Source organism: Zonotrichia leucophrys, chromosome 1 (assembly GCF_028769735.1).
Source record: "Zonotrichia leucophrys gambelii isolate GWCS_2022_RI chromosome 1, RI_Zleu_2.0, whole genome shotgun sequence".
NCBI lineage: Eukaryota > Metazoa > Chordata > Aves > Passeriformes > Passerellidae > Zonotrichia > Zonotrichia leucophrys.
Window position 1 is genome coordinate 32,064,349 of NC_088169.1, and position 16,171 is coordinate 32,080,519.

The 16,171-nt window shown below is 38.2% G+C and overlaps 1 protein-coding gene across 16 annotated transcripts in view; it reads left to right on the top strand.

Annotated features, from left to right (window-relative positions):
- The window catches only part of INPP4A (inositol polyphosphate-4-phosphatase type I A), a 109,889-nt gene that overhangs the window by 66,056 nt on the left and 27,662 nt on the right, over positions 1-16,171 (top strand). For 10 of the 16 annotated variants that reach the window (XM_064711074.1, XM_064711110.1, XM_064711065.1 and 7 more), the window contains 12 exons: positions 1,343-1,461; positions 1,577-1,693; positions 2,697-2,776; positions 3,164-3,317; positions 4,178-4,268; positions 4,940-5,087; positions 7,945-8,075; positions 8,441-8,545; positions 9,343-9,451; positions 11,114-11,131; positions 13,580-13,763; positions 15,258-15,476. In XM_064711074.1, the coding sequence (XP_064567144.1) occupies positions 1,343-1,461; positions 1,577-1,693; positions 2,697-2,776; positions 3,164-3,317; positions 4,178-4,268; positions 4,940-5,087; positions 7,945-8,075; positions 8,441-8,545; positions 9,343-9,451; positions 11,114-11,131; positions 13,580-13,763; positions 15,258-15,476 (1,475 nt within the window). The remainder of the gene's footprint in view (positions 1-1,342; positions 1,462-1,576; positions 1,694-2,696; positions 2,777-3,163; positions 3,318-4,177; positions 4,269-4,939; positions 5,088-7,944; positions 8,076-8,440; positions 8,546-9,342; positions 9,452-11,113; positions 11,132-13,579; positions 13,764-15,257; positions 15,477-16,171) is intronic. The other 6 variants (XM_064711158.1, XM_064711177.1, XM_064711188.1 and 3 more) reach the window with 3 other exon arrangements.

Sequence of the window (16,171 nt, forward strand, 5' to 3'; positions counted from 1 at the left end):
GGGTACAGTTTTTGTCCTGCTTGTACAGTATCTTTTGATAAGCAGCCAGCAGTTTCATTTTGTGGAGTTTCTAAAAGAAAAGTCTGTAACTAAAATATCAGTCTTACAAAATTTTAATGTTTACTATGTGATGATGATGATGATGATGATTATTATTATTTGTTTACTTTGTTTATGTGAAGATGCAGTGAAACTCCCTTCACTGTCAGTTAAACAGCAGTTCAGGTCTTCAAGCAAACTAGAGATTTGCTGGAAACACCATTTTAGGGCAGAATGGTTTCTAAGAATTGCGAATTACACCTAACTTCTTTCCTGGGGTTTTTGCTTTCAATTGATAATGCAAGATGCAGAAGTGACCTGAATTGTGAGATGGTTGAATTTGGACAAGAAGCTTGTGGATTGACTCACCTCACCTGAAGAATGAATGAATAATATTTTCTTGCTGAAAATTCAGTCCACATTTTCAACTGCAGGATGTTTTTCTTGGCTTAATAGTGGACTTTTATTTGAAAGGTTATGCTCTTAACAGTAGGCTAATGAAAAATTAGAAAATTTTCTCAGTTATGTGTAATTGTGTTATAAATAATAATCTTAACAAGCATTCTCAGAGCTGAATGAAGTATTTCAATTATTTTCAGATAAATAAAAATATCTAGAATTACAAAGCTGTTTAGCTAAATTTCAGAATTTACTTCATGCACATAGCTGAAGCTGAGTTGGACCACACGGTAGCTACCTGTATCTAGCTAGATAGAATTTGGCTCTGAAGTTTAATGTAATTGTGTAGTCACTCATGAAAATTTTTGGAGATTGTTTCCTACTCACCATAGTCCTTTTCCCAGCAGTCAAACTCACAGTAACATTTTAGAGGAAATAAATTGCTGTCATCTTGCAATTGCAAGCTGGTTTTCCTCAGCAGTGCTGCTTGATCAATGTTCAGGCGCTTCTGTTGGTTGTCCTTGGGCAAATGCCATTTGATAATGGGCTTAATGGAGCGTGACTTGGAATCAAATGCAGCCAGGTCATGAGATTCCCAGGGGAAAAGCTGCATGTGGGCTCTTAGGATGAGCTTGCCAAGGGGTGGATAGGCATGTATTAGAAGAGAACAAGTTTAAATTGCAGCTGCAGAGCTTGGAGCCAGGCTGAGCTGGTTGCATGTTTACTGTTTGCATGCACAAAGTTGGGTGATGTCTTCTTTTATAGTGTGGTGATAGAATGAATATGAAGCCCTTTGTGGTTTGATTGCTCAGGGTGTATAATGTGGTTTTATAAAAATGTAGAGTCTTACAGCAACTTGAAAAAGATCCTGAATCTGAATGTATTTATCTGTTGCATACCTAAGCTTGCAGTGAGCTGCTGACTCCATCGCTAGATCGAAAACCAAATAGTTTTGTAGCAGTGAGTGTAACTACGCCTCCCCAGGCATTCTGGACGAAGCATGCTCAGACAGAAATTATTGAGGTGAGTGCTCAGATACTTCTAGATTAGATTTAAAATCAAAGCTAACACAGGAATCATTTCTTTCCTAAAAAATATCACCTTGCATTAACTTTTGGCTTTTTGTTTATGATTACAGGGAACAAGTAATCCTATCTTTCTAAGCAGCATTGCCTTTTTCCAAGACTCTCTTATCAATCAAATGACACAAATCAAACTCTCCGTGTATGACGTCAAAGATAGATCTCAGGGAACAGTAAGTTTGCTTTATTCTGTTGCCTGCCCAGTCAGTGGAGCAAGGAAATGAGAGGCAAAGAGATAAAATTAGTAACTTCTGTGGAAGAAAACAAAGGGATAGCAGCACTGATCATACAGAAAGCAAAATGGGTAGGGAAAGGAGGAACAAATGAGATTGGCTTGGCAGAGTGAGGAGCATTGCCACTTTTCTCAACTAAGGCTTGTCTGCAGCAAATTTGGAAACCATGGATTTAAATAAAAAAGATCCTGTCATTTGTCCCCTTACATTGTGGACATTTTTAGCAAACTAGATAATGAATAGGATCTAACATCCCTAACTGAGGCTTCTAGCCTGTGCCAAAATGCCAGAATGAAACGTTCCTTTGGAACAGAACACCTAAATTCTGGGAATCACTGATACATTACATTTTGTTCAGGGGTAAGGTTTGTTCCTTTACTGAAAAAAAACTTTCAGTGTCAGCACTCCCATGTTGTTACTTGGATTTTTGGACAACACAGGCTGTTTATTTTCCCACTGTTGTCCAGAATACTGTTTCAGGCCCAATGTGTCTGCTCTTCTATGGCTTCCTCAGGGACAGCAGAGCTGTCCCTGTCTGTTCAGTGCTTCATGGAGAAGCTCTAGGGAAAAATTAATGCCTCCAGGGGAAGTAAGTTCTTCACAAGGAGACAAATTTGGGTCAAGGATGCAGCCTGAGCCCTGTTCAGCCATTGCTTTCAGTGTTCCTGAATTGCTTGACCTAAGCTCATATATACTGAGGTGCCTCCATGTATATCCTACAGAAACAAAAATGCATATTGTCCTCTAGTAGAAGAAAAACTTTTAGAAATTAACAAATATATTAAATTTCAAGAGATTTTAATTAGTTGTATATGGTATATTTAGTTATGATTTTGCTCTTGGACTTCTATGCATGATAATTATATTTTGCACTTCAATGCTGTGGTCAAAGCCTTTGTTCACTGTAAAGGTAAATAAAATTCTGGAACTCATCTTCTTTCAGATGTATTTGTTGGGTTCTGGGACATTCACTGTAAAGGATCTTCTTCAGGAGAAGTACCACAGATTGCACATAACACTAAGGTTTGTAATATTTTCCTTCTTTTAACTGTTAATTCTTCAAAACATGCTTAAGATGAGATGAAAACCTCTTATGTCATGACTAAGTTGAAATGAACCTAATTAAACTCCCTTGTTTTGACATCAAGTATATTCTGATTATCAAAATGTGTGAATACATGCATCTCTTCTCATTGTCATGTTACCCTCAAATGTATAAGCTGAGCACAGAGCACTACCTAGGCTGCCTTCATTCCATGCAGCATCCTTGTGGAATAAGGGGATTGTTCTCCTGTTGGACTAACCCATTATAAAATTATTACAAATTAAGTTGAGAAGCTTCCTGTTTAAACTGTTATTGAAGTCTGAAGATTAATACCCTTTTATAAGTGTTTCCTTGTTGATGAACAGGTCCTCCTCCAAAAAAATCTCAACGCAGAGTATTTGTTGCAGGTCGGCTGAAAGTGACCGTGTTGGTAACATCACAGTTATTGGATGGCAGATGGAGGAAAAATCTGACCAAAGGCCTCCAGTGACAAGGTCACCTGATACCATTAATGGAAGGGTGAGTTTGAGCGTTGGAGCAAATTCAGAAGAATGCAGATTTATTGCCAGCATTGAAGTAAGCTAGGTTGACGTCTGCCATCAACTTTCCTGTCCATCTTGATATTTAGTAGAGCTTTACATTTTCAAAATACTGTAAGGAGCATCACCTAATGCTGATGAAGCCATTTTGAGATTTGCAGAGCTCTTGGTGCTCGTGTGCGGGGAAAATAATTTTAATTTAAAATTATTAAGCTTTAGTTATCATGTATTCATGTTCTTCATTGGAAGAGGCTTCTGGTACTGTTCATTGGTGCACTTGGTGCATGGATTACCAGTTTTAGAGACGTGGTATTTTATTTCACATTGTGGATAGGAAGGTACCATTATGCAAAAATGTAATGAAGATGCTAGGGAATTCCCAGAACTGTTTGAAAGCAGATGTTTGCAGTACTTTCTCAGCCTAGACATATGTTTAATTCTGCAAAGCTTGTGTTTTGAGTATCTTGGTGATCATTGCACTCTTATATGTGTATTATATTCACACTGTGCCCTAGAATCCCTTTTTATCCTCCAGATCTGTTCATGACTATTGATGCAGTACCTGCAAGGATTCTGGAGCTGTGCTAGCATAAGTAATTGAAAGTCTGGATGAAAATTTATGTAGTATTTTGAAGTGTGCATAGAAGTAAATAGGATTTATTATTTCAGCCTGCAATATTTTTTATCCACAGTAGAAATATTTGAAATATTTATTTAAAGCATGTGTGGAGTTGTATATTTCTTTGAAGTCTTTCTGATAGATCATCACTGCATATTGTTTGGGCACTGAGATTTCATTCTTTACTCTTTCTGACTTTTCTTGTTTTTGTTCTTGTTCAGACTGTGTTGCCAGTTGATGAAAGTTTAACAGAATCCTTAGGAATCAGATCCAAATATGCTTCATTGCGGAAGGATGCACTACTGAAATCTGGTAAGCTGCCCTGGGCTGTAACAAGTGAGCTTTAGGTATCAGTAAAAGCTGATCTGCCCTGTGTGCATGTGGCCCCAGGGCATTTCAGCAGATGTTTCATTTGAATAGGAGCAGGCTGCTGATTGAGCAGTCCTTTGAGGGTCATACTAGAATAAATCATTTTATCATATGCACTATTCTGTATTGTAAAAACAGCAGAAGCAAACTCTTGCCATTAGATTGACTGTAATATAACATTTTTCATGCAATTTCATAGTCTATGCCTGAACAATTGTTGCAGGTTGAGGAGAGGGTCAGAGGAAAGCAAATTGCTTTACAAAAAGAATCTTGCAGAAGAGTTAGTTTTCCAGCAAATGATTGTGTGAGAGGAAAATGCACAGTACATAGACAAAAAAAAAAAGGCATTTTAAAAGGTGAATATGTATTTAATTTAGCTTCTTTAGCAGTGTAGTAAGTCATTTGGAGTGGAGGCTTTTCCTGCAAACACTTGGAGAATGGCCATTGCAGAATGACCATGCCTGCAAAAGGTAGACTGATGCCTGCTTAAACCAGATCGTTACAGCAGGGTGTTTCAGCATAGTGAACTGAAGCCATTTACTTTAAGAAAGAAGAGACTTTGTACACTTTTAAGTCAGACCCTAGGCTTAAATAACATGGTTTTAATTCTTCAGTGTTTGGTGGTGCCATTTGCCGAATGTATCGTTTCCCAACCACCGATGGAAACCACTTGAGAATCTTGGAGCAGATGGCAGAGAGCATCCTGTCACTGCACATCCCTAGACAATTTGTGAAGCTGCTTCTAGAGGAAGATGCAGCAAGGTGAGTTTTGGGATGGATTACATGTGCAGTAATACAGCAGTGATGTGGCTGTTACTGAGTTACAAAGGCATAAATATATCTGTGTTAGTGCACTGACTACTCGGTGAGATAAGAAATGGCTTTGAGAGTTAGAAGAGTAGTTTTGAATGGAAAACAAAACAGAATAAAAGCAAGTAAAATGAAATGCTGTAGTACAGTAATGACATGGCCTCATTTTAGGAGGTGTGAGGGAGAAGGAAATCTGTTAAGCATTTTGTAGGTTTAGTCTGAATTTGCTTTTTTGAAGCAATTAACTTTCTTCCACGCAACATACTCCTTTATGATTGTTTCTTCCCTACATTTGTAGGCTGTAGTTTGCAAATCTAATATTTTATGTACTCTTTGTAAAGGCCAAGATTGGAATGTTAAAGCATTTTAGCTGTGTTTTTGAGTATTGGGCTTTTATTTTGACTGCATTTTAATCCAATCTTATAGATTTTAACTAAGTCTGACCTTAATTAATACTAACTGGTGTTCTCGTTTTTGTATATTAGGACATTTCAGTTCCTTTGGAATATTGTGAAATAAAATCATGGGTTAATCCATTCATTGTAGGTATTTTCATATTTTGTGAAAATGACAAACTCTCACAGGAAGATGGCAGAGACTTTTTGTAAAGCATGGGAAAGCTACTTGAGTTTCTGAACTTTCTGATGTTACGTTTTTAGTGGTGTGTGCTTAGATTCTAGAAACTGAATGCTCTATCTTGTTCAGCTATCCTATTACAACCTTGGTGGAGCAGGCTAGGGGTATGCCATTGCACATTTAGTCATGAGGTATTTGTTTTTTATTTTGCATCTTTGTTTCTCTACAGCTTTCCTCACAGTAGGTTTAAAAGCACCTATTCATTATTAGATACAACCATAATAATAAAGAGTTGGGCAGCTTATCCATAAGATGCCATGTATGATGGATGTAGGTTAAGGACTTGAATATAAGGAGAATTCAGGGTGAATGAGCAAAAAAATGTGTCTTTCAGTAAGACTGTAGACAGTGAAGTTAGAGGCCTTGGCCATGAATTGTGACTGTTCAGAGGCTCTTGCTAAAATCATGCAGAGATTAGTGGATGCCTGTTGTAAACAGGTTAATAGCAGCCCAGGTGATTGTTAATATGACCTTGTATATGTCCACTGGGTGGTGTAGCTCAGAGGTAAATAGGCCTTTGTGTAATTACTGAGAAAGGCTCCCTTGTCTCTGTTTAGTTGAGGTGACCCTCAATAATGTGCACAATCACACTTTGTATTCATAGAGTCACTCAAATTTGACCGAGTGCTCTGTTCTCCCTCCTCAGTGCTGCAGCCTAAAGGAATGACAGACAGCTACACAAGCACAGCTGTTTCTGTCTTCACATCCTGGTGACTTTTAAAACGTCCTTGGATAATCACAACTGCTGTCTCTTAGATAAAACTCTTCTGGGCCAGAGCACTTTGAAAGGAAACATCTACTGGGGGGTGTGACATTTTGACTGCCTATTTATTTATGGCATCCATATTCCTTGCTGTCTTGGCTCTAAGGGACAAACAAGTAAACTTGAAGTGGTAAGCTGTGAATTTACTTCAGGAAGACCAGGGCTCAGATGCATGGCTGGTTTTGAGCAGGGAGTTTGACAAGGTAATCATAATAGCATCTTATGCAGAAAGCAAGTTTTATGATGAAATGGGAAGTGTGTTTATCTAGGTCACTGATAAATATACTTTATGCTGTTGCCTGTTGGCAAATCAATCTGATGTTTTTCTTGGAAATTTAGTTCTTTTTGATAATATCCAAAGTACTGTGGAGTGGGAATTGCTCTGTGAAGTGCTGTCTTAAATTATACACAGACAATTGGTTAAAACTATGGAATTAGGAATATTGAGAGAATTGCAAAAAGAAGTGCTGGATCCTTTTGACAGATGATTGTTCTACCTTTTCTGGGGTAATGTGCTATTGAATTTAGTCTGGTGTTGACCTGTTTATTTTTTCCCCTTTCTTCCTTTATTCCAAATGATACACTAATCCAAGAAGAAAGTAATACAAATGTGACATGAAATACACTGTTCACAGCAGTGAAATACTGTTCACTGCTGGGGAACAGTATGTAACAGAGGATTGCCATGTGTGACTGGAAACCTGGCAGCTGGGGTACAAGGGGTTTTCCTGTTTGTATCTGTGGATGTCCAGTCCTGCTTTATTCTACCCTGAGTGCCCAAAATCCTGCATTTCAGATGAAGATTTTTTTGGCTCATCTTCAGTCTCTCCAAACCCTTAATGCTTAAGGCTTGCAGTCTCTGCAAGCCTTTAATGCTTACACTTCTTAGGCTTTCCCTGGCCTTGCAAACTGTTGTGTACCTACCTTACCAGTGAATATACTCCTTGTACCTAACATCAGATAAGTGCTAATATCCCACTTAACCTCTGTCAGAGTTTTTAATTAAAGAGCCACCACAGTTCAGTAAAGTGTCCAAGTCACCTGACACAAGACAGTTCCCATCATTTACCAATCCTCATATAGTTGGAGAGCTCCTGCAGAAAGGTGGGAAGTTCTACTTAGGATCAACACCTGAGGCTCCTGGGGGGAGTACAGTGTATTCTGCCTGTGAGGAAGCAATTTACCTCAGAGTAGTGCTCAGCCTGTGCTCTGACATGTTCTTGTGATGTGTGTTTGGAAGTCTGGGATATGTGTTGTTTCCAGTCCGGTGAGTAGCTCAGACATGGTAAATTGAGAGTGTGTCAGCTGAGGATGGTGTTTTGTTGATAAGATGTGAAACTCATTCCTGGTCAAGTAGACTATGGACATAAACACCTCTCTTTCCCTCCCTCCCCATTTTTTTCCCCCCAGGGTTTGTGAACTAGAAGAATTGGGAGAACTGTCTCCTTGTTGGGAAAGCCTTCGTCGACAAATAGTTACACAGTACCAAACAATTATTTTAACTTACCAGGAAAATCTGACTGACCTGCACCAGTATAAAGGTGATTTTATTTTATAAAAACATGATTCTTCTCTACCAGGATTGTTAGTGCTTCTCTGAAATTGGGAACCCAGAAGGTTTTATGATGAGTAAACAATGTTATTATATTTTTTGTCTTTATTAATAATTATTGTGAGTTTGCTAATTACCAGGGAATATTTGTCTATTCTGTTTGTTCTCTTATCTTACTCTGAAAGTAGAGGACAAGGCAGGAACAGTAACAGAAAGATTTTGGTTTGTTTTTTCTTTATAATTTTCTCTGCTTTACTTTCAGCACATAGCAAAGGATGAATAAAGCTTCTTGAATGTTTTAGCATAGGCACAAGGAGAGGAGTTTTATGCTTAATTTTGTCTTGCATTTCTCAGGTCCTTCATTTAAAGCCAGTAGCTTGAAAGCTGATAAAAAACTGGAGTTTGTTCCTACAAATTTACATATACAGAGGATGAGAGTCCAGGATGATGGAGGATCAGGTATTAGTTTCTCTTTCTTCACTGATCTTGTTACTTTTCTCTCCACATTTTTTAATTTCCATCGTCAACCATACAGCCAAGGTTCTACAAACTATAGTAGTAGTGCTACTTGGCATTTTTGTAGCACCTTCTATTCTCAGATTCCAAATGTCTTTACAAAAGAAGAGATGGAAGTATAATTATTGCTGTTCTACAGGTGGCAAAACTGGGTTCTGGAGTTAACTGAACTCTAGGTGGCACAAGTTAGCCTTTGTAGTAGGGTTGGGTTTAGCTGCTGCATCCCTTCCAGACATTCTGAATTGCAGTAGAATAAAAAAGGTTCTGACTGTTGTTTCTTGTTAAGCTTGTGTGCTTTTTCTCCAGAATCAACATGGATGGCAATGCAAAATCACATTTTTTCACATCAAGCTTGTTTCATTGTAAATAATCTGGGCTTTCCCTTCTTTTAGCAGTAATTCCCTGTGATCATGAACACACACTCGTGTCCATGTGAGGGATTCCAGTAATGGCAAGCTTTGTATACAGACCAGTGTTCAATACTTCTTTTTCACAATCCATCTTCTAGATTAAGAAACAAAGGACCTGCATTCATGTATGGTTCTTTCACCTGAAAAAGTATTTGATGGATTTCCAGGGCCTCTAGAACAACTCAGTTTTCCATGTCTTTCAAACCTTGGCAAAGTTTTCCAGAAATTTTTCAGAAAAGATTTTGAGCTTACACAATTCTTTGTCCACAATTGTTTGTCCACATTAAAGATGACAGGTTTTCATTTGTAAGTCCTTTTTGTCCATCCCAGATCAGAACTACGACATAGTCACCATAGGAGCACCAGCAGCTCATTGTCAAGGCTTTAAATCAGGTGGCTTGAGGAAAAAACTGCATAAATTTGAAGAGGCAAAGAAACAGTAAGTAGAAATATTGTGCCAGCTATTATTGTGCGTTTTCCTCCTGGTCCATGCTCAGTTATTTGGAAAATCATTCCATTCTGTTTTTATTTCATTCAATAGTACTACTATACAATATTTTGAATTGAATATTTTTCTGTGCATTTTTTTTCCAAAGAAGGAGAGGGAAAACAGTTTCTTCCTTATATTACTGTATTTATTTGTTTACTGACAGACTCTTTCTAAGAGTCTTTTTATGAAAACTGAAATTTTTCTGAATACTTGTTGATTCATTTATTTTAGTTATTTTAGGTGTTGGGTTTGGGTTCTGCCCAGTTGTGGGTCAGAACATTTGCTGAACATCCTCAGCTGCACTACATCATGCTTCAACCCATTATTTTCAGGAGACTTTCACCCCGCTTGTAGCTTCCAGGTCCCGTTGCTGAGCTGTCTTTAGTAGGAACCTGCTGTGCCTGATTAGTAAATTCCGTGTTGACAAAATGGATTTAGTTCTGAAACTATTGCTGGAGGCTTTCCTGCATTGCCTAAGGTTTATGCAGAGATTGGGCTTCTGAATTTGTTCTCTGCCCTACAGGCAAGATACTTGACCCCAATGGGGCCTACAGGGACTGCCCAGTGACCTCTGTGGAAGAGTGGATGTATGGATGTATGAGCTATAGGGATTGCAGAAGCTGGGAAGGTCACATTTGCTAACATGGCACCCACTCCAGCTGCCAGAGAAGGGAGAGTGCTGCAGGGTCTGCATTGCTTCTGCTGCTCTGTGGAGCATTTGAGACACAGGAGCGGCAGGACAAGGAGTTGTTGTAGTCAGGGAAAAGGAGACCTTGATAATGTCCTTCCAAATAAAGGATTAGTAGGATTTGGAGCTGATAGGACAAGGGAGTGATGTGGGAATCAACTGCAGAATTAATTTTGGCTGTAGAGAAATGAATAGCAGCATTTTGTGAATGTCAGTCAGATACGAACTGATAAACAGATTGGTGCAAAAACGCCTAGTGTAATTACTCACGCTGACAGAGTGCACTAGGATGGGACTAGAGGAAACTGTAAACTTGGGAACACTGGTATGCAGGTTCGCCCTTTCTGTTCTTTTGATACCACTTTTGCTCTTTGAAATTACCTCCTTCTGTCAGCGTAGCCACTGAAGTGGTTCTTGCTCCTGCAATAGCTAATTTCCCAAGGGGATTTGTTCTTTTTCCCCTCACCCAATAATTAAGTTGAATGGAGAGTTTAATTTCTATCCAGAACTTTTCCTCTAAGCTTTTCAGAACTGTTCCTTTCCTCTAAGCTTTTCAGAACTGTTCCTTCTGGGTCCATGAAAACTGCAGGTTCAACATTTGAAGAACAGCTTTCATTTTAAATGCATCTATGTTATTAAAAAAGCCAGTATAGTAGAACTGAGATCCATCTCCGCAGTTTCATTGTTACATTCAGTTCCTTCTTCTTTCATTGGCATAACTGTGCTTGGTGCATTCACAGCATTTTCCCAGATCAACTCATGGTCATCTGGCAATCTGTGTTTTTTTGCTTACAACTTCACATACCTACCTTATTGAAAACATGACTCAAATAAATTATTTCCCCAGTCATACTTTGTTTTGTTTCTGCTTTTGGTATTTGCTAACAATCTGCTAATTTTATTTTGGTTTTTTGTTTTTGTAGCAGTTATGAGGAGTGTTGGTGAGTTTTCTGTTTCCGAGAGTTCTATAGAGGGTTTCTGTTCTCTGGGTTGTTTTATTTTCCTTTGTTTGGCAAAGATCTGGTGTGTTTTAAAGTGTGCAGGGCTTTTTAATGTCATGCATCATGGCATCCCTAATTGTGCTCTAAGTAATTGTAGCTGCTTTGTAGAACATGATGTGTGAATGAACTTCATTTCATCTGCAATGTTTGTTTGCAATGAACAGCTAACTTCTGGCTCTCTCTGACCATAAGAAGTTAAAAAACCTGAAAATCAGAACACAAGGATTTTATATTTTTTCCTTTGTTATTTCCAGTGAAAACTCTCTGGAATGAGAAACTTTTCTGCCAGTAATGGAAGATAATTAAAATAATTTTTTGTATTTTAAAACCTTGATAGTGACAGATTTGGCATGATGTATACTTTTGTAATCCATGTCTTTATTTAAACATTTTCACATAATATTTTTTCTCATTTTGTGGTGTTCAGTGCTATCAAAAGCAGACATTACTGGGTGGTTCAAAAATGCAGAAATTCTGCTCTAAATTACTCTTATTAAAGTTGAACCCCCAATTCACTGAGAATTTAAGTCTGTATTACATTTTGCTGCTATAACACAATGAGAGCTGTTCATTTGAAAAAGCAATTGCAGGTTGGAAAGTAAGTATATGTGAACTTTACACCATAATTTTTTCCCCAGTCATCCTAGCAAGTGTTTATTATTAAAAATATAATAATTCTAAATCCAATCTCAATATGCTGCATGGCCTTTTCTGCCAACTATGTCTTTATGCATGTTAACCACACTGTTGTGGAAAGAAATTGCTCAGAGGAATTGTCACTAAGATCACCAGTCACTAGAAAGCACAAATCAAGTAGAGGGAAAGCCCTAAAACCTGAGATTAATTTGCTGTATGGGATAGCAGTGCTGGGAAGTGGTTGTTCTCTGCCCCTTGGGTGGGTGGGCAGAGCACAAACAAGAAAACTCTTCCAGGAATCACTTCTGAGTTACATCCTTTGATAACACATCCCTCATCTTTCTTTTGTAATGGAGCTCAGGCAGACACTGGCATTAGACTACTCCCTTGCCTTAATATCCATTAAGGGATAAGAATTGGAATTGTGACATGATTTTGAACACAACCCTCATTTCCTACCTCACAGATACACAGCAGAAATGAACAGCATTGCTCTGAGCGTAGCAGAGTTCCCACTCCTTGGAGGTCATGATCTGTTCCTGAAAAAGAAACCCCTCTCCATGTAACCTCTCAGCGTGGCTGTCTCCATTTAACAGTGCTGAGATGGGTGCAAACAGTAGGTTCTTCTGTGCTGTCACTATGCTGAAGCCATTCATGACTGAAAAAAAATAATAAAATGAAGTTAATACACAATAGGTGTCCTTTCATGCTTGATGCATGGATATTGCACTTGGCACAGCTGGAGATGATGTAAGGCCTAGTATTAGGGTACCTTTCCTACTGGGAAGGAAGAACCCAGCATTTTTCTTGACAAAGGGAGTAGTTGTCAGTCGGTTCCAAATAATTAACTAAGAGCACAACTTCAACTTAGAGTAATTTTCTAAGTTAAAAGGCAGCTTTTGTGAATGACTCTCAAATGGGATCAAATTACCCTTTGGAAGTGCCATTCTTTCTCCAGCAGTTGTAGACCATCTGTCTTGGATTGGATAAGCAACTTCTATAGACATCTAAACTTAAAAGGGCATAATCTGGTCTCCACTGTCAAATAAGCAATCTTAGTGTAGCTGCATTATCCCCTTATAAAGATATGTTTGTCCCTAGTTTAGTATTTTAAGTGTGTGCTAAGAGAAACTACATAGAGAACAGTGTCCTTGGATCAGTCTGAAGATGCATGTTGATTTTTTACATATCATAAAATTGCTTTTGCTGGTGTAACTTGATTCTGGTCTGCAATAGGGGAAATTATATACTTGCAGAAGGACTTTTTTGTTAATACAACAGTGTTTGCATTATGGATCTGGGTGGCATTTCTGTGTTAGAAGAAGCATAGATTTTCTTTTCATTATATTAGTAGATATATGGTAAAACATGTTTGTAAGCAAGGCCTCAGTGAAGTATCTGTGTTGTAAGGAGAGGGAGAATGGAGCAAGATGTCCCTGCAAAAGGTGGTTCTGTATCTGATGGCAAAATCTGTCACCCACATTCTCCTCAGCAAAACTGTTCCTCTGGTGTGCAAACTCTGCCCACAGCCCCTTGGTATGAGGGATTAGTAAATCTGCATCTGAATACTTTTACTAAAGGCAGAGAAGTCTCTAGCATCATGTTCCTGCTGTGCAATTGCCCACTGGACTTTCACTGTTTTTCACCAGTTTAGGTACATTTTTGTTGTCTGCCATTAATTCCCCAGCATGCCACTGTAATGTGTGTCCCTCTAGATCAATTTCCCCCCTAAAATCAGTCTTTCTTTTTCAGCACTTCAACAGGTTCCCAGTCTATAATATACATCCCACAGGACATCGTTAGAGCAAAGGAAATCATTGCACAAATCAACACCCTGAAAACACAAGTCAGTTACTATGCAGAAAGGCTCTCAAGAGCTGCCAAGGATAGATCAGCTAATGGCCTTGAAAGAACACTTGCCATCCTAGCAGATAAGGTAGGAGAATAATTCATCTCCCTGCTGAAGCACAGTGTATTGCTTGTTCTCTCTGTGCCTTTAGTAGTTTTTCTTGAAACATCTGTTTTACCTTTTTCAGTAGAGTGTTGTAACATGCACAGACCTAAACAAAAGTTATATAAACCTTTAAAAGTTCCTGGTTTTATTTATGTATCTCCTACTTTTGACACTCTTGCCTTTACCTCCTCTTGAAAGTGCAATGTCCTCAGATTCCCTCTATTCATTTATCACATTGCAGTAATGTGCATTCTTCACTTTCTTTTATATCCTTTTCTCCATAACCACCTGGGATTTTTTTAATGTTCTGAGTCATCTGTCAAGCAGCAGCAACTGTGTGAAAGTTAATGAAATAATTCTGTATTTTTCCACTGGTGAAATAAGGAATAATGGTGACATAACCTTTGCTTGAATTATAGTAATGTAAACAAGTTATTTCTTGATGTGCTAACAAAAAAACAGACTGGATCCACAGCTGAACACAATCTTACAGGGAGAAAAAACCCAAATACAGTTTTACTGACCTCATTTGTCCTTGAAGCAGATCTGAAGGCTCTAAACAGCAGTAGGGGCCAATCAGCTTGACATAAATTGTCCCAGTGAAAGGGATGCACATACAACTTTGTACAACAGGACCTCATGTAAATGTATTATTTATTGTAGTACTCATTCTAAATGAATACAGTGTTTAATTGTTCTGTGGGATTTTCTACAACTGGATTATGTGTATATATAACATATTCATGTCTTGTTTGTTGTTATTTTAGTAGACACACAGGCCACATAATTTTCCTATTCATATGGTTTACAGAAATCCTTTAATACGACACAGCTAAATAAGACAGGGAACAAATTGCATTGATTAGTGGGTTATACCTTCAGCCCTCCTCTTAAACATTTTTATGATTTCAGACAGGATGATTGGGGTGAAACCTGATCCTTCTGGTGTGGCAACTGTTGTGTGGGGTATAAAAATCATTTAATATAGAATATAGTGAGTTGGAAGGGACTATAATCAGGATCATCCTGGTCCTGCCCTCCCAGACTCATACCATGTGCCTGAGAGCATTATCCAAACACTTCTTGAACTCTGTCTTGGTGCTCTGACCACATCCCTGGGGAGCCTGTTCCAGTGCTCAGACACAACACATGTGTCTGCACATTGTTCTAAGTTTTCATCAAATGAAGAATAAAGTGCAAATAAATTGAATTGCACATTCCTCAGTGAAATTTTCAACAATTACAAATCTAATATAGTAGTACAGACCTTGGAAATGTATCATTTGTGTTTTGGGATCCTATACTATTTTTTAAGGTCATTCTGTAAAAGTATTCTAAAGGCACCTTCAAGCAATAATTTCTTTTACAGAATACTGCTTCTTTTTTTTTTTTTTTTCTTTCTTGAAATAAATGCAGTATAAACTGTGTATGGAATCATGAAAAGTTTTCAAAATGTGGGGCTTTATTGCGTTTTAGACCCGGCAACTTGTCACAGTTTGTGACTGCAAGCTGTTGGCAAATTCAATACATGGACTGAATGCTGCAAGGCCAGACTATATAGCTTCAAAAGCATCTCCAACCTCTGGAGAAGGGGAACAAGTGATGCTAAGGAATGATCAAGACACACTTGTGGCCAGATGGACCGGAAGAAATAGCCGATCTTCTCTGCAGGTGGACTGGCACGAAGAGGAATGGGTATGTTTGCATAGTGAAGCGATGAATCCTTTGTTCTTTTTACTTTCTTTTTTAATAAGCTCTGTAGCTGCTCACCAGATATGCATAGGATGAGTATGTTGGAGGTATTACTCAGCTAGCAAAGATGTTGTCTCTATCCTGCAGGCAGTTACTCCTTGACATGGGAATACAAGCAGGCTTTAATAAATATTTCTGGGTCTCCTAAACACTGGAAACTGTTAGAGGAGGTGCACAGCATTTTTAAGGTGAGGCCCAAGGGAAAGTAAATAGCTTTTCAAGTGAAAAACTGACCACACTACAATGGGCTTTTGCACTTTCCCAAGTGTATTTTGGGGGTGCTAGCTATGCAATTTGGCCTTCCTCTTACAGAAATACTCCCATAAACATTTAGAACTTGCAGTCAATCACTGTTTTGATTATGAACAGCATTTTAAATCTGTTTGCACAAAGTATTTAATTTATTTTCCCTACCACACTGCCAATCAAATTGAAAATTGGACTGTGTAAATTCTGTCATTGTGTTAAATAAACAGAAGTTAACTAAATCTCACAAATAGTCAAGATTAAGTAAAGCAATTGCTAATATTGGGAAATACCAACTTTTAAAAGAGATTCAATTCATTTTGGAAATGGATCCTTGCTAGTTGTAATTATTTTGGCATACTTTGACTTACAGTCAAAGTCACAGTAATAAG